Source organism: Onychostoma macrolepis, chromosome 21 (assembly GCF_012432095.1).
Source record: "Onychostoma macrolepis isolate SWU-2019 chromosome 21, ASM1243209v1, whole genome shotgun sequence".
NCBI classification, from domain to species: Eukaryota; Metazoa; Chordata; class Actinopteri; order Cypriniformes; family Cyprinidae; genus Onychostoma; species Onychostoma macrolepis.
The window spans coordinates 26575165-26600127 of record NC_081175.1 but is presented as its reverse complement, the minus strand read 5'-3'; the positions used below and the strand labels follow the sequence as shown (position 1 = coordinate 26600127).

The 24963-nt window shown below is 34.5% G+C and overlaps 1 protein-coding gene across 3 annotated transcripts in view; it reads right to left on the bottom strand.

Annotated features, from left to right (window-relative positions):
* camsap1a (calmodulin regulated spectrin-associated protein 1a) overlaps positions 1-24963 on the bottom strand; it is a 38731-nt gene that overhangs the window by 9653 nt on the left and 4115 nt on the right. For 2 of the 3 annotated variants that reach the window (XM_058757650.1, XM_058757649.1), the window contains exons 3-9: positions 20601-20863; positions 12652-12813; positions 9879-9959; positions 9585-9617; positions 2561-2702; positions 1252-1391; positions 83-179 (exon numbers count right to left, since the gene is read on the bottom strand). In XM_058757650.1, coding sequence (XP_058613633.1) covers positions 83-179; positions 1252-1391; positions 2561-2702; positions 9585-9617; positions 9879-9959; positions 12652-12813; positions 20601-20863 — 918 coding nt within the window. The remainder of the gene's footprint in view (positions 1-82; positions 180-1251; positions 1392-2560; positions 2703-9584; positions 9618-9878; positions 9960-12651; positions 12814-20600; positions 20864-24963) is intronic. The other variant, XM_058757651.1, reaches the window with a different exon arrangement.

Below are 24963 nucleotides of genomic sequence, written 5' to 3'. Positions count from 1 at the left end.
AATCATGAGATGGTCATTTTTAGATCAAAACAAAGTGTTCATCAGAAAAGTAGTGAGCTTTAAAGACTGGATTCCCAGTTACCATCTTTAATCTCTTGAAGGTCTCTTGGCTTTACGAAGTCCGGCTTCACTACTTCAAACCACCAAAAGAGCTCCGCAATGAAAACCATCATGTTATGCTGGAGGAACAAGAACGAGTCAATGACTGTAATGCACAGAGATGTTTTAAATTTACCACTTTTTTGTAATTTCTATTATTCTCAAAGGTAATTAATTTTTTTTACTATAATACAATAAATGTATACTGTACTAAAATAGAATTACTATTATTTAATTAATTTTTGCTTATAAAGACTGTACAACAAATATGACTATGATGTACAAATACTATACAATTTAATTTGATTAATTTAACAATATATTTTATTTTATTTATTTATATACTATTATAGTATTTATTAATATTTTGAATAAGCATTTATTTTTTTATTTTTACTTTTTGTTTTAGTTTAAATTTGAGTAATTTTGGTATTTGCTTTTTCCATTTATTATTATTATTATTATCATTTTATATTTCCATTTAGCTTTGATTTATTTTTTGTTTTTAAGTAATTTTAGTACTTCATATTCAATATTTATATTTTATTTCAGCTTTATTTCAAACAAAAATATATTATTAATACTTTTAGTTTTAGTTTATATTCAGTAAATATATACTAAAATAGAATTATTTTATAATTTTTAAATTAAATAATATTTTTTTCTATTTGGCTTTAATTTATATTTATTTCAGTTTATCAATTTTAGTACTTCAAAATTTTATATTTGTATTTTATTTTATTTCAGCTTTATTTCAATTAAAAAACAATTATTAATACGAATTGTTTTAGTTAACGCACAGTAAATATACACTAAAATAGAATTCTTTATTTAATTTTAATTAATTTTATTTGACTTTATTTAATTAAAATAAGCATATATTAATGGCAAATACAACAAATACGACCATGATGAACAAATACTTTACAATTCAATTAGATTAAGTGTATAAACAATCTATTTTATTTATTAAGCATGTCAGTTTAAAAGCATAAGTAGATTTGTTTTCACTGAGCTTTGAGCAATGCATTCTGGGACTGTTTTAACTGAAGAATGCATGCAGTTCTGCCTTATTTGCATTTGGTTTCTTAGAAGGTAACTATTTTATCTATATTTTTACATTACTGAATGAAATATTTATTTGTTACGAACCTTCAGCACCGGTGGGCCGTAGAGCAGATCTTCAGTGTGTAGGTAAAAACACCTGTTCAGGTATTCGTTAGAAAACTCCCGCAGCAGATGGATGTTATACACACTGTCCGACAGAGACGGCACCTCCTTCAGACAAATATCTAACAGAAAAGACATTTACAATGTTAAAAAATATTTCTATTTAAAATAAATGCTGTTCTTTGAACTTTATATTCATCTGTGAATCCTGATTTAAATTGTTACGTTGAATTGATTGCAGCTACAGTATTTAAATTAGAATGAACTGACTAGGGGTGCTCCGATCAGGATTTTTGAGGCCGATTGCCGATCACCGATCACCGATCACAGAAAGCAGTATCTGCTCATCCGATACCAAACTTTTTAAAGCCTATTTTTTATTATGTAGAATTAACTTTTAGACATTTATTTAGGGCCTGAATTTCATTTTTGAGAATGAATTCCCCTCTTAGGTGACTCTTGTGAGAGGGGATTTCTTAATTTGAGGGGGCATTTTTTTTTACATATTTCAAAAATATATATTTATCTCACCTAAATGTTTGATCATGCAGTGCATTTTTGTTTTTACAATCATGCAATAGCTTACACACAGCACAAGCCTGATTTTGTGAGCTGTATATGAGGTGGCCTTTTATTCCAGGTTCACACATACTCTGTTTGCAGTGTGTATGCAGTCCATGTGCGTAAGCGGTGCAGAAGCAGCACTGACTGTGCTTTCACACAGGAGTCTGCAACTGATCTGTGGCTGTTTACCACAAACATTTATCCATTATTTCGATTTCAAATCCAAACATTGTCACTGAAAATGGTTTTTCAGCATTGTGATTTTTTTTTTTTTACACAGTACAGTAATTCAATCTTTCATAGACGTGTTTAAACACAATAAATAAGCAAAGTAACACATTATTCAATGCTTTTTACTTTTGCATTTACTTCTAGATTTATATATTAAGTTGCTCAAGTGGCAAAACATTTAAACTACTTTTCTTACGTTATCACAAACTTACCATTGACAGAAACAGTCAGCTCTACTGCCTTAGTGCCTTTCCTTTTGCATTTAAATCTTTCTCACAAGCAATCCTGCGGTTCATAAAGAACTTTGTTTTTCTACCTCCAAGAGTACCATTTACTATTGCCTTGTTTATCTAAAAGTGCTCTTTCCCTTTAAACCTAGCCAAAAAGCCATATGTGTTGACTGTGAAACACAGTAGACTTTAATTATATGCATTTATGGTGTTATTACTACATTTTCGTGTCAATTCATGTTCGTATGCCCATTGTGTCTATATACCATCTAGTCTCATGTATTCAGGGCAGTAGAAGTGAATGACCGCTAGCAGAGACGCTCCATCACAAACATCCTTCATCAGATCCTCCATCACAGCCAGGTGTGGGAACGGCCGGCCGGACAGGTGTTCTCTACGGTACCGTACCTGAGAGAGAGCAGGCAGGGACTTATAAAGCATCTAACACAGATCAGACACACTCACACAGTCTCTCACTTACTAAATCACACGCTCACTTTAAATATGACAGTCCACTCAAAAATGAAAATCCTGTCATCATTTAATCACCCTCATGTCACTCTAAACCATACTTTTGTTCATACTTAGAAATAAAAAGACAAATCTTTTCCATTCAATAAATGTGGATAGTAATTATGACTGCTGAGCTCCAAAAATGACAAAGCATCGCAAAAGTAGTCTGTACAACTTAATAATAAACATATTACTTTATCTTAAAGCACAACATTCCAAGTCTTCATATGCCATATGATAAATGTGAGGAACAGACTGAAATGAGATTTGTTTTTGTGATTATTTACTGAATAATCTGCCCAAGCTCTTAATCATTTTTGCATACAACACATACAGATGACAGGACTGTCATTTCCAGGGGAACAAATAAAAATTATTATTTTCATGCAAAATTACCTCCATATGTATGGAATGTGTTGTGTGGCATAGTGGTTTCTTATGTGCCAATGAATTTCAATCAAAATATGGTTAACATTTTGTGTGTGTGTATATGTTTCTCATGTTTTTAGTTAAAGGGGTGGTTGACAGTTTTTTTTCTAGGCTTGATTGTGTTTATGGGGTGCAGTCTAACGTGTTAATGCTTCGTTTTCTAAAAACCCCATTATTTTCACATAATTTACCTTTATTCCACACCACTCTGTCCCTTCTCTGATAAACGAGCTGATCATTTCCTGCTTTTATGAAGCCCCTCCCTCAGAAATACACGATGGGCTCTGACTGGTTAGCTGGCCCAGTGTGTTGTGATTGGCTAAACCACGGCTGTATCCGAAATCGCCCCCTATACCCTCATTCACTATTCCCTACATTAGTCCACTCATACAGTTCAATTGAAGGAGTGAATGAAAACGAGTGAGTGAATTCGGACACCGAGTGCACCGGAAGGACTGCCGCTTTGCTTGATATTTAATAATCATTTGAAACGGGCAGCTCCAGTAGTAAGATTAAAAGATTTATCTTGAACTCTGTCACGGAAATTATGTATAAACCATAGTTAAACAATTTAATAATCAATTTACAATGAATTTGTACCGGTGTTGCATTACGCCGTGGACGAGCGCTTTTAAAATGAATGGATAATTCAGCTGCAGGCGCCAGATGGCGAGATGCAGGAATTCATTCGGCGCGCGACTCTCACAGTGCATTATGGGTTATCTCTAGCCGTTGAGTGTACATCGGTTGTACACTCGTTTTTGCGGTGCATTGTGAGATTGAATGAGTGCACTCGAGAACATCCACTATGGTTTCAGACACCACTAAAAATGGCTGTCCACTCAAATAGTGCCCTATTTGAGGGTATAGAGGGCGATTTCGGATACATCCTACCTCTAGTGCGCATCTAAACTCAGCGGCATGTGCTCCGGTTATATTGTAAACAATGGCGTCATCTATATTGCTTATCAGTTTGAGCCCGATTGAGACGCAGAGGATATTAGTGAAGAGGATCGCGTAGAACCTGTGCAAGCATGGCTTTTATTGGTAGGCCTATGTTTTTTGTTTGTTGTTGTCTCATACTTTTAGATATGCTGTTATTTGTAAATGCTACTATGTTATAGGGCTGGGCGGTATATCGAGTTTGCACAATATATCGATATATTCTTTATAAGCGATACGGTATGAGGCAATACCGTTTACATCGATATACAATAGTTTGAAAAGAGTGCATCTGAAAATATAGCTGAGGACACAGACTGAGCTGCTGCGGAGAAAGTGCATATTACAATTTGTTCTAAACATGTGCCAAACTTTATATGAAGGGCTTTAAAAAACTCGTAAGATATAAAAGCCTAGTATAGTTTCAGTTTATATATCGGCTCTGACAGAAAGGCTGCGTGTGCCGCTGACAGAGTTTTGCGCTGTTTAATGCGTTTGAGATGTGCTGTTTTCCTAAACGCATAACTTACATTTCACAGGTATATTCTCCATCTGTAAATGTTAGAAAGCCATGGAAATATTTCCATTTTGCTGTCAGAAGTGCATGAGCCTTCTGCTTTGAGATTCTCCGCTAAACTTCACAGACTTCATTTAGAACGAGTGCGCGCCAAACAGACAGAGCACAATGTAATAGGAGCGCAATAACTCAATAACTAAAATATACATTTTGCTGAAATATTTGTAGTTGGACAATAAATGTGACATGTAGAATTTTAAACCTACAAGTAAGTGTATTTGTATGATAGCATATTAACTGTAAAGTGACTGTAATGGGGTAATCAAAACAGCCTTTTTACTCAATTAGTCTGTGCTTTTTTGTTTAGCTTAGTAAATTTAATTTCTGCTTTAAAAGCATTATTTTTGTTTTTAGGTTGCAATGTTACAATGTTAGAATGTAATGTGATTTTAACCCTTACATTCACTTTATTTGTTTAATCCAAATACAAAAGCGTAGAAAATACAGAGATATATACCGCAAATCAGCCAAAAAAATACAGAGATATGAATTTTTGCTCATATCGCCCAGCCCTACTATGTTAGCTTTTAATATAAGGATTTATTCTGATTAAAGCTTTAATACAGTATGGCAACCACACACGCGTCCATGTATAAAGCTTCTCATAGCTACAGTATGTGAAAATAAGTGTATTCACTGAGCTGATGATCTGAATGAGAGAGAGGGAGAGAGATGCAGAGCAGGGCGACGTGAGGAACAGTAAATTAAAATAATACGATAAGACACACTTATTTTCAATATCAAGCAGCAAAACGAACTGCTTTGTACAGCTAAAAATAGCTGGACACGGATGAGACCAGAAGCTAGACCCATAGAATTTACAAATGGCCGCGCCCATTTTTACGTCAAGAAAAAGGTGGATAACAATAGATTTTTACGTGCACCCCTAGTTTTTTCATTTCTTCCTCTTCTATCAAGCAGCACAACATGGCCTCGCCCCCTTCGTTACATGTTCCCGAGGGGCAGGGTTTATCTGGGTTCGTTACGTCACGAACCCGGGAAGTAACTCGTTGTAGTCCCTACGAGTCGTTTTTGTAGCCATAATTTTAAAGACGATATCTCTGTTTGCATTGAACTTTCAGCTTTGTAACTTTGCAGATATTGTTTATGCTCAAACAGCAACATTACACACTAACTTTAAAAAGTGAAATAGCAATCAACCACCCCATTAACTAAAATATATATATATAATTCTTTTTTTTTACTAAAACCATGCAAAAAACATTGTTAAATGTTAAAATAAATTAAAACATTTTTATTTCAGCTAACTGCAACATTTCACATTTTAATTTAGTTTAACTTTAAATAAAAATAACTAAATGAGAAAAATTTGTAAAACTACTTACTGTACATATATAAAATAAACAAAAACAGCTAAAAATGACAAAACAAAATTACTGGAATTAAAATAAAAATTGAAAAAATTAAAATAAAAACCAAATATCGATAAAAAATAACAGTATCTCAATGATACTAAAATAAGTCAAATTAATTATTAAAAAAATTAGTATATTTAAATCAAATGATTATATATTACAATCAACTATAATAAATCATATACAGTGGGTACGGAAAGTATTCAGACCCCCTTAAATTTTTCACTCTTTGTTATATTGCAGCCATTTGCTAAAATCATTTAAGTTCATTTTTTTCCTCAATGTACACACAGCACCCCATATTGACAGAAAAACACCGAATTGTTGACATTTTTGCAGATTTATTAAAAAAGAAAAACTGAAATATCACATGGTCCTAAGTATTCAGACCCTTTGCTCAGTATTTAGTAGAAGCACCCTTTTGATCTAATACAGCCATGAGTCTTTTTGGGAAAGATGCAACAAGTTTTTCACACCTGGATTTGGGGATCCTCTGCCATTCCTCCTTGCAGATCCTCTCCAGTTCTGTCAGGTTGGATGGTAAACGTTGGTGGACAGCCATTTTTAGGTCTCTCCAGAGATGCTCAATCGGGTTTAAGTCAGGGCTCTGGCTGGGCCATTCAAGAACAGTCACGGAGTTGTTGTGAAGCCACTCCTTCGTTATTTTAGCTGTGTGCTTAGGGTCATTGTCTTGTTGGAAGGTAAACCTTCGGCCCAGTCTGAGGTCCTGAGCACTCTGGAGAAGGTTTTCGTCCAGGATATCCCTGTACATGGCCGCATTCATCTTTCCCTCGAATGCAACCAGTCGTCCTGTCCCTGCAGCTGAAAAACACCCCCACAGCATGATGCTGCCACCACCATGCTTCACTGTTGGGACTGTATTGGACAGGTGATGAGCAGTGCCTGGTTTTCTCCACACATACCGCTTAGAATTAAGGCCAAAAAGTTCTATCTTGGTCTCATCAGACCAGAGAATCTTATTTCTTACCATCTTAGCAAACTCCATGTGGGCTTTCATGTGTCTTGCACTGAGGAGAGGCTTCAGTCGGCCACTCTGCCATAAAGCCCCGACTAGTGGAGGGCTGCAGTGATGGTTGACTTTCTACAACTTTCTCCCATCTCCCGACTGCATCTCTGGAGCTCAGCCACAGTGATCTTTGGGTTCTTCTTTACCTCTCTCACCAAGGCTCTTCTCCCCCGATAGCTCAGTTTGGCCGGACGGCCAGCTCTAGGAAGGGTTCTGGTCGTCCCAAACGTCTTCCATTTAAGGATTATGGAGGCCACTGTGCTCTTAGGAACCTTAAGTGCAGCAGAAATTTTTTTGTAACCTTGGCCAGATCTGTGCCTTGCCACAATTCTGTCTCTGAGCTCTTCAGGCAGTTCCTTTGACCTCATGATTCTCATTTGCTCTGACATGCACTGTGAGCTGTAAGGTCTTATATAGACAGGTGTGTGGCTTTCCTAATCAAGTCCAATCAGTATAATCAAACACAGCTGGACTCAAATGAAGGTGTAGAACCATTTCAAGGATGATCAGAAGAAATGGACAGCACCCGAGTTAAATATATGAGTGTAACAGCAAAGGGTCTGAATACTTAGGACCATGTGATATTTCAGTTTTTCTTTTTAATAAATCTGCAAAATGTCAACAATTCTGTGTTTTTCTGTCAATATGGGGTGCTGTGTGTACATTAATGAGGAAAAAAAATGAACTTAAATGATTTTAGCAAATGGCTGCAATATAACAAAGAGTGAAAAATTTACGGGGGTCTGAATACTTTCCGTACCCACTGTATGTAATATATATATATATATATATATATATATATATATATATATATATATATACACACATACATATAAATAAATTATTAAATATAAATTTAATTTAATTTAAATTTATTTTATATTATAAAAATGTGTGTGCAAAAATATATGTAACTAAAATTAGTACAGTTAAAATTAGTATAATTAGTACATATTAGGGATGTAACGGTCTGAAAATTTCTTATCACAATTATAGTGACCAAAATTATCACGGTTATCAGTATTATCAGGGTATTGTTAAAATGTGCTGGAAATGTTCAAAAGTACTGACACCAAGTTTTATATCAACAAAATAATCACTAAAGCACTTTAGCATAATCACTAAAACAATAACATTACCAATGATGTTCGGATTTTAAATGACAACTTGACTGACAACAGTTTAATAGCATGTTCAAATAAATAATGTAAATGTTCAAATAAAGTTTTGAAAAAGTTTCATATAAAGGTAAACCTCACATTTCAGCTTTTAAATTAAGAAAAGAGTTAAGTCAAAATTAAATATTATAATAGTATTTTATGTGCTTCATAAATAATTCTACATAACTTATCTGAATTGTTTAAATGTGTAGAATCTACATAAGCTTGTTTTTCCATCAACCGGTCAAAATTACTGCAGGGCATGCAAATTTGGTCCATTTTTGGCCAGACAGAAACTGAACACAGGCTGAATGTGAATATAAGTCTCTGTAAATCCACTCTCTGACAGCAGGTGGCGCTTTATATGGAAAAGCTGAATACAGCTGTTTCCCGTAAACTCCGTGGACAAAGCAGTATTGTGATTAAGAACACTTCCTTTAGGTATTACATGGAGGCGCAAAGATGAAAACAAAATGCCATCCAATCGTTTCCGAAGACAGTCAGAACCTTCAGAGGTACATTCATACAATTAATTCATTCATATATTCATTTGTATAATTCCCTTAGAACTCTTTTCAAACCTCCCAGCTTTTCCGCCCTGCTTTCACTCAAAACTAAACTACTCTGCGTGCTGTGCGCACGTGAGACTGTTACTTAAAACTATGCTTTACACTGGACAGTATTTATTTATTGTGAGTTGTTCAAATCACGGTAATACTAACCGTGGGGAATTTTACCATGATTTATCATCAAACCGGTAATCGTTACATCCCTAGTACATATACACAAAATCTTAAAATAAAAAATATGTATGTAAAATGTTATATAATAGCATATCATTTTAGAATGATTGGATGTGTGGATGCATGAAAAGACAGATGGATGCATGGAAGAGTGAAGTATTGAAGAGTGTGTGTTAGACGTCTGCTAGTCAATTTGAGACCTGAAAGGACTCCGATCTGCATCAGGTTTTTGTTTGTAATTACTAAAAAAAAGCACTGGGTTTGGGTCCGTGCAGACCTCGAGTGTGCGTATGTGAGAGAGCACGAGTACTGTACCACTCGAGAGAATTCCACCGGCTCCAGCATGCAATGGGCCAAAGCGTTCATGAGATCAGGCTGAGACAGACAGAGACAAAACGAGAGAGATGGACAGACGGATGAACGCATGAGATGCACAATGACACACACACACACACACACAACATCTAGTCACGCTTTTCCCGCAGCGTGACGTGACGGACGTAGGGGGCGCTGTGGCACTTACAGGCAAGAGCTTCCAGTACCATTTTGAGGGAGACTATCCGACAGGAAGGGGCGGGACGAGAGAGACAAACAGGAAGAGCATAAAGGTTAAACGTCGAGCAGAGAAAGAGGTGGAGGGAAAAGAGAACGATCAGATCTAAATTAATGCAATCTGATCAGAGAACAGGGTTAAAACGTGTAGTAAAATGCACAGCAAGTGATTCAGCCAATCGACGAGGAGAACACAGGCCTGCATGCTAACACTCTGGGTGCTGCTCTACTATCGGATGGTTTTGAGACTCGTGATTGGTCAGACCTTCTGATGGCACGGCGAATCCATCAGCGGCTGTTTCATCTTGAGTTCCTTCTCGGAGAGTTCTCTCGTCTTCAGAATCACCTGCAGCACACAAACACACACAGATCAGCGTACTTGACTCCACTTCAAACTCTAATAAAAGTATACCACTCAAAACACTGGAACTTTTATTCAAACTGAACTGCAAACATGACGATGATATGACGTGACCTATTAGATGTCTTACAAAAATAGTCCACTTTATTTGTGAGGATGAATCATTAAAAGATTCATTTTTGTCTTGTGAAATAATTCAGAAGTTTTGGTCCAATTTATACTCTCATATATTTAAACGCCCAATCTTTTAGTTTAAAGATATTAGGTGCTACTATACTGACATTTCCAATAAGTCTGAGGAATATATCCTCATTTTTTTTAATTTAGTTTGATAATTTTTATCCACAAACAAACGTTTTTGGGCTCACTTCCTACTCTTTCACATCTTTTGATTGAGGTAGGTCACTTCTCAAATCTCAAATAAAAAAATAAGTGAAACAATATTCAATACAAAAATATAAGAATTTTTTAGTGATTCAACTTTAGAGGTTTAGATTCCTACAGCGTTTTTTAATATCATTGAGATACTATTATAGTTTTCATTAATATTTTGAATCAGTTTTTATTGTTATATTTTCTTTCATTTTAATTTTAGTTAAAGTTTTAGTCTATTTTTTGAATACATTATCATTTCAGTTTTTATACAGTGAGGAAAATAAGTATTTGAACACCCTGCTATTTTGCAAGTTCTCCCACTTAGAAATCATGGAGGGGTCTGAAATTGTCATCGTAGGTGCATGTCCACTGTGAGAGACATAATCAAAAAAAATCCAGAAATCACAATGTATGATTTTTAACTATTTATTTGTATGATACAGCTGCAAATAAGTATTTGAACACCTGAGAAAATCAATGTTAATATTTGGTACAGTAGCTTTTGTTTGCAATTACAGAGGTCAAACGTTTCCTGTAGTTTTTCACCAGGTTTGCACACACTGCAGGAGGGATTTTGGCCCACTCCTCCACACAGATCTTCTCTAGATCAGTCAGGTTTCTGGCCTGTCGCTGAGAAACACGGAGTTTGAGCTCCCTCAAAGATTCTCTATTGGGTTTAGGTCTGAGACTGGCTAGGCCACGCCAGAACCTTGATATGCTTCTTACAGAGCCACTCCTTGGTTATCCTGGCTGTGTGCTTGGTCATTGTCATGTTGGAAGACCCAGCCTCGACCCATCTTCAATGCTCTAACTGAGGGAAGGAGGTTGTTCCCAAAATCTCGCAATACATGGCCCCGGTCATCCTCTCCTTAATACAGTGCAGTCGCCCTGTCCCATGTGCAGAAAAACACCCCAAAGCATGATGCTACCACCCCATGCTTCACAGTAGGGATGGTGTTCTTGGGATGGTACTCATCATTCTTCTTCCTCCAAACACGTTTAGTGGAATTATGACCAAAAGTTCTATTTTGGTCTCATCTGACCACATGACTTTCTCCCATGACTCCTCTGGATCATCCAAATGGTCATTGGCAAACTTAAGTCGGGCCTGGACATGTGCTGGTTTAAGCAGGGGAACCTTCCGTGCCATGCATGATTTCAAACCATGACGTCTTAGTGTATTACCAACAGTAACCTTGGAAACGGTGGTCCCAGCTCTTTTCAGGTCATTGACCAGCTCCTCCCGTGTAGTTCTGGGCTGATTTCTCACCTTTCTTAGGATCATTGAGACCCCACGGTGAGATCTTGCATGGAGCCCCAGTCCGAGGGAGATTGACAGTCATGTTTAGCTTCTTCCATTTTCTAATGATTGCTCCAACAGTGGACTTTTTCACCAAGCTGCTTGGCAATTTCCCGTAGCCCTTTCCAGCCTTGTGGAGGTGTACAATTTTGTCTCTAGTGTCTTTGGACAGCTCTTTGGTCTTGGCCATGTTAGTAGTTGGATTCTTACTGATTGTATGGGGTGGACAGGTGTCTTTATGCAGCTAACGACCTCAAACAGGTGCATCTAATTTAGGATAATAAATGGAGTGGAGGTGGACATTTTAAAGGCAGACTAACAGGTCTTTGAGGGTCAGAATTCTAGCTGATAGACAGGTGTTCAAATACTTATTTGCAGCTGTATCATACAAATAAATAGTTAAATCATACATTGTGATTTCTGGATTTTTTTTTTTAGATTATGTCTCTCACAGTGGACATGCACCTACGATGATAATTTCAGACCCCCTCCATGATTTCTAAGTGGGAGAACTTGCAAAATAGCAGGGTGTTCAAATACTTATTTTCCTCACTGTATAGCTTTTATTTCAGTTAAGGGACATTAAATACATTTATAATGCTACATAAGATTTTTATTTTGAATCAACTGCTAATTTGAACTTTCTATCCATCAAAAAATCCTGAAAAAAAGAAAAATCATAATGCTTTTTACACCATTTTAACCTGGAAACTTAATCAATAATTTCTAAATCTTTTGTGTGTTCATTTTGTTTATATACCTCAGAGTGTTTTGTGTGGATGATCTTCATAAAGAGCTTGTACAGTATAATTTGTTTCTTTAATTTGAACAAACTATCAAACGTCTTAAAGGTACAGTAGTACAATAACATTTATTTCTAAGGCTCAGAGAGAGGATGAAAATGACAGTGAAAAACAAGATTATAACATGCTTGGTGCAAGAAACCTTGACTAACATTATATTTGAACTTAAGTGTCCTAATTAAAGGAATGAAACGCTGACCTTGTTGATCCAGAACAGCATGGCGTCCTCCATGTCGAAGGGAAGCTCTTTAGAGGCGCAGAAGGTGGAGAAGCGCTTGACACTCGCCACGACTCTCTCTATAGCCATCATCTCCACCGTATACGCCATCATCAGAGCGTCTATCAGCGGGATATGAGAACTCTACACACACACACAAAACAATACAACTGAACACAGGATTCTGAGTATGGATAACAACTATATTCACAATACTACCATACTGTACACTGCCTACACAGTATGTGAAACAAGGCAGAATGCAATCATTTCAAACAGTAGCATGCTGGGAAGCAGTGTTATATTGTTAACTAAAACTTTTATTAGTAATTGAAACAAAGCTAAAATAAGCTAAAATAAAAATATTAGATGTATAAAAATGTAAACAAAAAAATTAAAGTTCGAAATGAAGAAAATGACAAAAGCACATAATTACGAAACAAACAATATATTGACAATTTAACAAATTAATAAATGATAGTATATAAATAATACTGCTATGAAGTTACAAATCTAGAAGTCATAACTGTGTTGTGTGTTTCAGTGATTTTGGTCAGAATAAATGTAAACAGAGTAAATAAAAAATATATGCAATAAAAAAAATGATGGAATACTATAAAAATACTTGTTTACAGATTTACAGTAGTTGATTATAACAGTATATTTTAATAATATATTTAATATATACATATATTCTAACAATATTAAAAATAAAATATTTAATTTATTATATTATATAAAAATATATTAACAATAGTTTATTGCTAAACATTGTAACATTTAGCATTCCTGTTACTCTGACATCACAGAACCTCACTACATGTATTTTAAATCAGGGATTGGAATCAGTTATCATCTCATCAAATAATATGGATAATTTGCATTGGATAAACCTATCTGTAAAAATATTGTAACTTTTGTCAATCTGATCAAATGATGAGTCAAAGAGAAAAATATTGTATATCAAACGACTGAAATAAATAAATAAATGGATGATAACCAATATGGTGTCAATGTATTCTGCATCCCTAGATTATTTTGCATTTATAAATTATATTATTTATAATGTAGAATTTGCATTTATAACGCTAGAGTGGACTGAATAAGAAGTTAAACATCACATTTCATGTGTACAGGAATCTAGCTTACTGTGCACAGTACACAGCTTACTGATAGAAAAATAGTGTGAACAGTATGAGCAATGGGAGCAGTATGAGTAGTAGGCCATCCCAAACATAGAGGGAACTTTACAGAATTTCTCAACAAGATGAATGACTCAACAGACTCGCCATATTAGGAGAACATCAGTGCTGCAGTCTCACTGCCGCTCATAAACACACACGGCTCTGAGTCATGCTGCAGGAACAGTGTGTGTTTGTCAGAGAACCGGCTGCTGTACACACAGCAGAAGAATAGACACCAGAACAGAGTGCGCACTGCTTGCGTTTAATGATGGGAAAGGAGTCTGTGCGTCTCATCCAGTACATAAACACAGACGGCGCCTCACTATGGACCAAACAAACCTCCCTGCTCAAGAGGGTCATTTGATTGCTTCAAACACCATTAAATCAGATGCATTTTTACTCAGTTAGCTGCCAACTTTCCAACTGTCAACTTGCTCAGCAAAATCTGACCATCAAAGAACTAATGCTGATCGTTGGTTGACCAATCAGCAGAAAGGGGCGTTTCATTCCTGCCAACATGTGGAAATCAAATACTCAAGCTATTTATAGATTCAATCTCTGAATTTATAAACAAAAAATTAACCCAAATTCTTGTTTTGACAAGAATAAATAAAAATAATAAATATTGTTTTTCTGCTTTCAATATTAAATCTTTTTTTTTTCATTTTTTTTTTTTCATTGGGAGCAGTGTTGTTATTGTATTAAAACAAACTTTTGCTAACTGAAGTGAAGCTGAAATTAAATAAAATATAAATATTAGATAAAAAATAACTTAAAAACTAAACTTAAACCGAAATTTGAAATGTTGCCTTGGAAACTGACTGAAATCAAACTAAAATTAAAATAAAAACTGACAATATAAAAAAAAAAAGCTAATTCAAGATATTAATAAATGCTAATAAATACTATAACTATACTAATAAATATATAATATACTGTAATACTATAAATAAAACTAAACTGCTGGGAAGTTACAGTGGGGGAAAAAAATTATTTGATTCCCTGCTGATTTCGTACGCTTGCCCACTGACAAAGAAATTATCAGTCTATAATTTTAATGGTGGGTTTATTTGAACAGTGAGAGACAAAATAACAACAAAAAAATCCAGAAAAACACATTTCAAAAAAGGTTATAAATTGATTTGCATTTTAATGAGTGAAATAAGTATTTGACCCCTTTGCAAAACATGACTTAGTTTGTTGGCAATCACAGAGGTCAGACGTTTGTAGTTGGCCACCAGGTTTGCACACATCTCGGGAGGGATTTTGTCCCACTCCTCTTTACAGATCCTCTCCAAGTCATGTTGGCTGACGTTTGGCAACTCGAACCTTCAGCTCCCTCCACAGATTTTCTATGGGATTAAGGTGTGGAGACTGGCTAGGCCACTCCAGGACCTTACTGTGCTTCTTCTCACCGTTCTCATGATCACTGAAACTCCACGAGGTGAGATCTTGCATGGAGCCCCAGTCCGAGGGAGATCGACAGTTATTTTGTGCTTCTTCCATTTGCGAATAATCGAACCAGCTGTTGTCACCTTCTCACCAAGCTGCTTGGCGATGGTCTTGTAGCCCATTCCAGCCTTGTGTAGGTCTACAATCTTGTCCCTGACATCCTTGGACAGCTCTTTGGTCTCGGCCATGGTGGAGAGTTTGGAATCTGATTGATTGATTGCTTCTGTGGACAGGTGTCTTTTATACAGGCAACAAGCTGAGACTCCCTTTAAGAGAGTGCTCCTAATCTCAGCTCCTTACCTGTATAAAAGACACCTGGGAGCCAGAAATCTTGCTGATTGATAGGGGATCAAATACTTATTTCACTCATTAAAATGCAAATTTTGGAATGCGTTTTTCTGGACTTTTTTGTTGTTATTCTGTCTCTCACTGTTAAAATAAACCTACCATTAAAATTATAGACTGATCATTTCTTTGTCAGTGGGCAAACGTACAAAATCAGCAGGGGATCAAATAATTTTTTTCCCCCACTGTACATGCTTGGAAGTCAGAATTGCAATGTGATTGATGAACCTTCCAGTGATTTTGATCAGAATAAATGGAGTTAATAAAATTTCATACTTCTTTCTTAGTCCTAGAACAACAAAAGAGTAAATGATGTGCTGTCATGTGGTAATGCTCATGGCTGCTCATCCCATACGCATAATCATTCTGAAAATTAGCGAATGGAAACTAAAAGAGACTTTGTGTTTGGGTGCATGTTGTCCATTAGAGAAACACTATGGATGTTTCCACTGGCCTACAAACACACACACACACACACACACACACACACACACACACACACACGTCTGGCCGCAGCACTCCATCACCCCAGCAGGTTTTGAACAGATGGTCCTACTGTGTCTGAGTTCTGTCCTCAGATACACCTCTCCAAATCTCTCTCTCACACACACACACACACACACACACACACACACACACAAAACAGAGCGCAACAGTGACTGCTCACTTTCAGCAGCCTTGGTTTAGGAAGTATCTTTCCCATCTATTTTCTCTACAGAAATTGTTTTCTTAGTTTTTGGGTTTCTTTAAGCATGTCTATATAGCTTTCTTTTTTTATATGAAATGTAATTTTAGTTTCAGTTTTAGTTATTTTATTTCAGCTAATTGCCTTGCCTTCCTCATTTTCATTTAGCTTAACTTGATGTACTAAAATATGTACATACATATACATATATACACACACACACATATACATTATATATATATATATATATATATATATATATATATATATATATATATATATATATATATATATATATATATATTAGGGGTGTCAACGTTAACACGTTAACGCATGTGATTAATCAAAAATTGAATGCGTTAATATTTTTGAACAATATTTTAAATATTTTTCTCAGTCCGTATCCCATCAGATGGTGGATCGGCGCCGGGAGATGATGTCTGCAGCCCTGGTCGTCGGCGGAGGCCAGGACACCCAGATGACCCCCAGAGACATATCCCCAGTGAAGACCTCGATTAAAATACAATAAAACTAAAAATATAACAAAATAAATAAAAATATAATAAAATACCTAACTACATAATACTATTATTGTTCGAAATTGCAACAAAATAAAAATAGAAATATAAACTTTTGAACTGCGGGTTTCGTCTGGTCAGAGGAGAACTGACCCCCGACTGAGCCTGGTTTCTCCCAAGGTTTCTTTCTCCATTCTGTCTCAGAGGGAGTTTTGGTTCCTTGCCGCTGTCGCCTCTGGCTTGCTCAGTTGGGGACACTTAATTTCTAGCGATTATCGCCGATTTGATTGCACAGATACTATTTAAACTAAACTGAGCAAGACAATGACATCTCTGAATTCAATAATGAAATGTCTTTAACTGAAAATTGAGTGTTTAATCTTATTATACATTACTGACACTCTATCCTCCAATTTGATACTGTTAAGTGCTTTGACACAATCTGTATTGTTAAAAGCGCTATATAAATAAAGGTGACTTGACTTAATGCAAATTAATCGTTTGATAAGGTTTGACCCCAACTTCTTCCCGTCATCGCAGCGCGGAAGGTTATCTATCATTGTGTGATGAGGGTACAGCGAGTCAGTGTCAGGGCCTGAATTTCGTTTTTTAAACTGGGGAGGAATTTCCCCCTTACATGGGTCACATGGGGGGGGATTTATAGATTCGGGGGGTCTAAATTGACATCGGGGCTAAATTAATCGTCTTCATTTATTTATGTCTACAAATTTTAATGTATGGTTTTTAAAACAGCTTAAGTTTTGATGCTCTCCTCCAAATTGACATTAGGAACTGTATTAAAACTATTTATGAATGCCTTTCAGAATCAGTGTATTTCATATATTCCAGTTCAATTACTTTTTTTTTTTTTTTTTTGTATTTTTTAAATTTTTATTTTATTTTATACAAAACACATCATGATCTCCTTCAAACTGACATTAAGAACTCAACTAATATATGTCACTTAATGTTTCATTATTTTGAGTTGCTTTCAGTTTTATGCCTTCTGAATGAAGGAATGTCTCAGCTTTCTAAGATATGGGCTAATTATTTTTTTCTAATGTTTAATCAAAAATTGTGATCAAAAATTAGCCATCCCATTACAGGGTGATATTTGACTCAAAGTGATTTACAGGGGAATTTTATTTTTATGGCATTTTTCTAACTTTTTTTTTGTAAAATTTTTAAAAATACATATTTATAAGCTTTTTAAAATTTCTAATTAGAATAAGAATAATAAGATATCAATCAAATTAATCAGTATTAACAAAATTAATTTGTACAGAGGTGGAGCAGAAGAACACAAAAGTGGCTTGTAGGTGTATTTTCAGACGTTTAATGAGCCTCAGAGTTGGTATGAGTGCAATTAAATTTATAAATTCATGTTGAGATTAATATTTTAAATATACAATTTGAATAGGTTATAGAAATATTAAATTATTTGAATAACTGAAAGATACGTCAAAATTTAAACAAACTGCCAGCAGGTGGCGACAAGTCACTGGTTTGATCACTGAATCATTCATTAAATTGATTCGTTCGAACGGCTGATTCATTCAGGAATCAAGGAAGTGACTGTCTTTATGAATGGGTAATTGAATCATTGACACACTAGATACGTTTAAAAACGCCTGTTCATTCATAAAGGAGACGCCGCTGTGTTTGAATGGAGATGCGCAGCGGCTCAGCTGTGGCTATGATTCAAACTATTTTCATAGAGGAAATAGAGCAAAATCAGGCAACAGTGTTATAGTCAGACAATGTAAGTCACTTAATATTAACTTCTTGTTTACTGAACTGTTGTATTAAATCAATATCACATTTACAAACTCCCTTAATCATTAAATCTGTCACTCCTTAGTTCATCGCGATCTCACAAAGTTCCATTATAATCAACGAAGCTCTCTACTGCATAATGAATCTCTTATTTACATTGTGTCTACTTTCTTTGTTTATGAAAGGATTCATGAGATATGTCTGTGACATTACTCAACTCTGCAAATCTAAAATAAATATTTTTTTCATAGTCGCACGCAGTAATTTTCAGTCACATTTGCGTGCGGCTCAGAATATGAGAGCGCGTCAGCCTTGTGTGAATAAGATCAGAGCGACGCAGGCCGCAGAGAGCACGCCCATGCTGCAGGACTCAGCCACAGTCAGAGAACACCGGTGCAGCGCTGTTTGTGGAATTAAATTCTAAATTAGAGACGGACTGTTTGAACCGGTGATTTCTTTTTTCGCTGCTGTGGATGTATTTCATAATTTGATCTGAGATTAAGCAAATATTGTGCAGGAATTTCTCGCATTATAAAAGTTAAATTTGCGGGAATGGATTAAATTATGCGCAATCCCCGCAATCCCGCGCCGAAATTCAAGCCCTGAGTGTTGCCAGGGTAACGGCACAAGTGGGCTATTTTGAAAATACAGTAGCGGAAAATTATAATTCTTAAAATTATAGAGCCGTGGGTTGCGTTTTTGGGCTACTTTTATAATGTACCGCGGCCGCCTAAAGTGTATATAGACAAATAAAAGTTAAAATAGATCCTTTTACTAATGTGTATTATACTTGGAATGTATCCATGGCAACTTAAGAACGGAGAGGCGGTAACATCACAAACAACGTGAGTTTCAGCAGAGCATACAGGCTTTTACACAGCAGAAATAAACATGACAACAGCCACTATAGATTATATAAGATAATAAACACGCAATTACAATAGGATATTTGTATGTGATTTTCTTGAGGTGAATGTGTACATCTGAAATGCTTATTTGTGCAGCGATAAAAAAAGGCTATAAATAGCATATTTTAACAACAGTAAATGACCAAATTCCACATGTGATCGCAAAAGGAAGTTATTACAAACACTCGATGGTAGTTTGAAGTGAGTTCTGAGTAAGTGTACTATTAATCTCATAAATTGTCTTATGTAGCATGATGCTAATGTTAGCTCTAATGCAGCTGCAGAACAGGTCCAATTCTTCATAATGCATTTTGTCATACTTCACGCAAGTTCGCAAGAAATGTTTTGTTTTATTTATTTAGAAATACTTTTGATAATAGTTGGGTAAATGTATACTGGGATTGAATCGATGTGGCTTGGTAAACGTTTTATTGCCAGTTTAAAGGCTGATAATGGCTGAATAAAAACAAAAGAATAATGATAAAAGAATAATAAGGATTATGTCTCATACCTGGTGGAAGTGTGAAAGGTTCTGTTTCCTTAAACTAGTTTCATGCATTTCTTTTTCAATACATTTACAGGTAAATCCTAGTATTTTAAATTTGCGATTAATCATGATTAATCACAGTCCATGACTGTGATTAACGCGATTAAATTTTTTAATCGATTGACAGCACTAATATATATACACATATATACATATGTGTGTGTGTAAGTTCAGTTAAGGTTTATTTAAAAAAATATATATATATATATATATATATTTTTTTTTATGGTATTTTTAGCTTGTTTATTTGGCTGCTTTTCTGTTTCTATGGTAAAGCAGGTTTCCTGATTTTGTTGATCTTGATTTAGGATTATGGGTAGTTTGGTTCTTCAGCAATTAAACATGATATTTTAAAAAGGTGGATAGGTCTGTTTTAAGGTTTAAACATTATTATTTAGTTCCACTATGTGTAAACCTAATGTGATTTTACTTCTGGAAGTGGACTGTTGCACTCTATTAGACATACTGTAAGCTCGGCACTGTCTTCAGGTAAGAAGTCAAAGGTGGAAATCGCACCATCTTAATGGGGGTGGAGGAGAGGTCGTCGTGGGAGACGGGCGTGTCGTCTGCTTCTCTGACACATATCCCGCGGCGTGCGAGCGTCTGGATGACGGCCTGATGGGAGCTGAGCGCAGATGCGTGGTCACCCTTCAGCAGCAGCCCGCACACCCTGCAGTACAGCTCCGAGGACAGCAGCAGCGACAGCACCGGAGGCTTGATGTGCTCCACACAGTATTGATCCGTGTAGAACGGGTCCCGCAGGTCCGCCGGGATGTGCTCTGAAAATACAGAATTATAACAGCCTGATGCAACCAGTATAACTCTACTGATTTATTTATTTATTTATATATATATATATATATATATATATATATATATATATAGAAATAAATTAATTAAAAAGGCAATTTTAATATTATATTGAAATTGAATATATAAAACGCACACATATATATGCAATTATATTATATAATTATATATATTAGGAATTATATTATTATATTGAAATTAGGATTATTATTAACTTAAACTAAAGTCATTAAATTATTTTAATTGAAATAAATTTATTAAAAAAAATATTTCAGTGAGTTACCAAGGCACTTAGTTAAAGCACTAAAATAACTACAATTAAAGACTACATAGATATTTTTAAAATAATAATAATAATAAATGACACAACAAAACACAACAAAATCACTTTACCTGAAATGAAAATATATATATATATATATATCTAAAAATAAAATTTAATTCAAAATCTTAAGAGCAATATCAATGCATATTGATATTAATTAGATTAAATGGAATTAGATTAAAATTTATTTAGAAAATAATTAGATAAATAGGATTTGTGTGTGCACGTGTGTATACACACACACAAATTAATAATAATTTCAGAAAATACTTTTTATATACAGAAAATATATAAAATTATCTAGTAATTATATAATATATAATGATTAGATTTTGTGATATGTATAACATTATATAATAATTATAATAATAAATGTATATATTATTGTTGTAATAAATTATTTTAATTGTCCTAAAAAAGTTCAATATTATTTCTCTCTCTCTCTCTCTCTTTACATTTTGGGTAAAATGTGACCTCTAACTATCAATAAATTGTAAGTGAAGAATTGACAAATCAGTCTGTAAGAACTGTAGAAAGATAGAATGGAAAAGACTGTAAGACAAAGATGTGGAATTTTTACACAAACTAAAAATGAAAGGTGATTTTGAGTTCAGCCACTAAAATGGCTAACATCTTGCCGGCCGAATCAAACACAACCAACACAAACACTTCCACAGAAAGACACGACATCAGGCATCTCAGTGCGATTACACATTCACGTCTTCAATGCTAGGCTAATTATAGCTAACTACTAAGCGACGAGACAATGTTTATTTCACTTGTTGGCGTGTTTGACCTCGTGTGTTTGATTCAGACGTGAGAAGAGAGCGTGGTCAAGATGATAAGCAGCTTTAGGTAATGCTGACAGCACTGCAGGGGGAAAACAGTCACCGTTTATTATCAGTGCAAGTACAAAATGCCACTTTTTACTTTAAATTGTTTATTTCTCTTTCTTACAGGTAATTTTTTTGTTTTTTGTATATTTTTCCACTCTGCCAAGGGTCAACCTGAGGTTTCGTTAAATTAGGAGGTCAAAGGTCAACCAGTCAGATTAAAGCCTGAGGAAGATTAACAGTGTCCGACTGTCTAATAACCCCTGATGAGACGTGTGTGTGTGTGTTTTTGTGAAAAGTCAGGACATAGATTTGTATAATGACAAAGGTATGACATAGGTATTACAAGGTGAAGGTGACATCTCAGGACATTGACCCATGTCCCCACTTTTCAAAACGCTTATAAATCACTCAGAATGAGGTTTTTTTGGGGAAAGTTGAAATGCACAGTCTCCTGTAAGGGGTAGGTTTAGGTGCAGGGTTGGTGTAGGGCAATAGCACATACAGTAATTACACTATAAAAACCATTGCGCCTATGGGATGTCCCCACTTTTCACAAAAACAAACATGTGTGTGTGTGTGTGTGTGTGTGTGTGTATGGATGGGTGTGTGTGCATTTGACAAATCCTACATAGACAACACTAAATAAATACAGCTCTGGTGGGACGTTTGAAAGATGGGAATGTATGGGATTTGTTTTGAGGTAGAAAGAGACAAATCTGTTTAAAATCAACAAATGCCTACATCCAACTACATTGCAGCAAAAGTTAAAATGTTAATTCAACTGCATGACAGAGTATCACTTTCTTTGTGATTTCCCCTGTTTTTTTACTCTTTGCAAAACACTGTTCATGTTGAAATCAGTGAATTTGTACTGTTTACACAGAGTGTACTCTAGTATCCCTAAATGTCTCAAATGTCCCTTTCAGATTACCATGGTCTGCAGTGAAGATAACCCTTAAATATCCCAGAATATTCAAATTAAATATTTAAAAAATATAATATGTGACCCTGGACCACAAAAACAGTCATAAGTAGCACGGGTATATTTGTAGCAATAGCCAAAAATACATTGTATGGGTCAAAATGATCCATTTTTCTTTAGTATATTAGATAAGATATTTTGTAAATTTCCAACCAGAAATATATCAAAACTTAATTTTTGATTAGTAATATGCATTGCTAAAAACTTCATGTGGACAACTTTAAAGGCGATTTTCTCAATATTTCGATTTTTTTTTGCACCCTCAGATTCCAGATTTTCAAATAGTTGTATCTCGGCCAAATATTGTCCGATCCTAACAAACCATACATCAATGAAAAGCTTATTTATTCAACTTTTAACTAAATTATAAATGTATAAATCTCAATTTCAACAAATTGACCCTTATGACTGTTTTTGTGGTCCAGGGTCACATATATACTTTAATTTCAAATTTATTTTTAAATTAATCCTGGTACATTTGTTAAAAATTCCAGAATATTTACTAATTTTAATACATTGTTAATAATTGTATTAATAATAATAAGAAATTTAATAATATACAAAATTACTCTTCTTACATTCTAATAATAATAATAATAATAATAATAATATTAAGCAACTATAATATTGTTTATACATAATAATAATAAATTCTGTATATACATTACAGTTCAAAGCTAACAACAACAACATTTTTATTGTATAATATTAAACTAAGATAATATAATATATACCCTTTATATAATAATAATAATATTATACATGTTCTATATACACATTACTATCCAAAGATTGTATTACAAATTTTAAAAATTGTTTCATTTATAATATTAAACTGAGAATATAAATATATATATATATATATATATATATACTCAGTCAGTATATACATAATAATAATAATAATAATAACTAAAGATTATACTACAACAAAAATAAATCATAAATCAAATAAATCTTTTTTTATTACTAACATTATATTAAAATAAAAAATTCTACACATACATTACAGACAGGTTTGTGTGTGTGTGTGTGTGTGCGCGCGTACTACTTCTCATTAATACATAAAGGCTGACAGAAATGGGTCACACACGAGGGTTTCCCCTCACAATGACATCTGACCACACCTTCAACACTGGACAAAGAGCTTCAGAGCAAAACGCCACATAAACCCGCAATATCACATCAAATAATCTTCATCTCTGCTCAAGCCGAGGAGGCAGCTTCAGGTTTCAGACCCTGAAAATCTCTGAGAAAGGACAATCAGTCAAATACTATAACTCAACAATACTCTGAAATATTACAAGTGCATGCATACAGCTGAGCATTTACATTCAGATTTGTTGATTTAAAAGGTAATTTACATAATGTAAAAGCTGTTTTAGGAAGTGTGACAGTGTGCATGGGATTTCAAACATAGATAATGCATTGCACATATATTATGAATATAAAACATTAGGCAAATGAGGGCGCTTAATTTAGATCCTGTTCCCTCATTCACATGCATGAGGTCATCAAGGTCAAAGAAATCTTACAGATCAATATGGATCTATAAGAAATCATGACAAAGCTCATTTCAAATGATAATCAAAAATTCTAATTTCAAAGTTATCATAACCATCTACATAAATATCGATAAACAATCAGACAAACATTAAATATTTTCTGAAATAATACATAATTTAGCATCACAAAAATGTAAACTGTATTAACACACAGCTCTATAAAGTAGGATTAATATTATATCAAAATTCATTTCCATTCCTACAGTAAACTCACATAGAAATTATATATACTATTTTTAATTTTCATTGCAAAATCTAACAATATTATTGCTCAGCTCTTCACATGAAGTTGCATTGCACATATATTATAAATATAAAACATTAGGCAAATGAGGATACTTAATTTATATCCAGTATATAG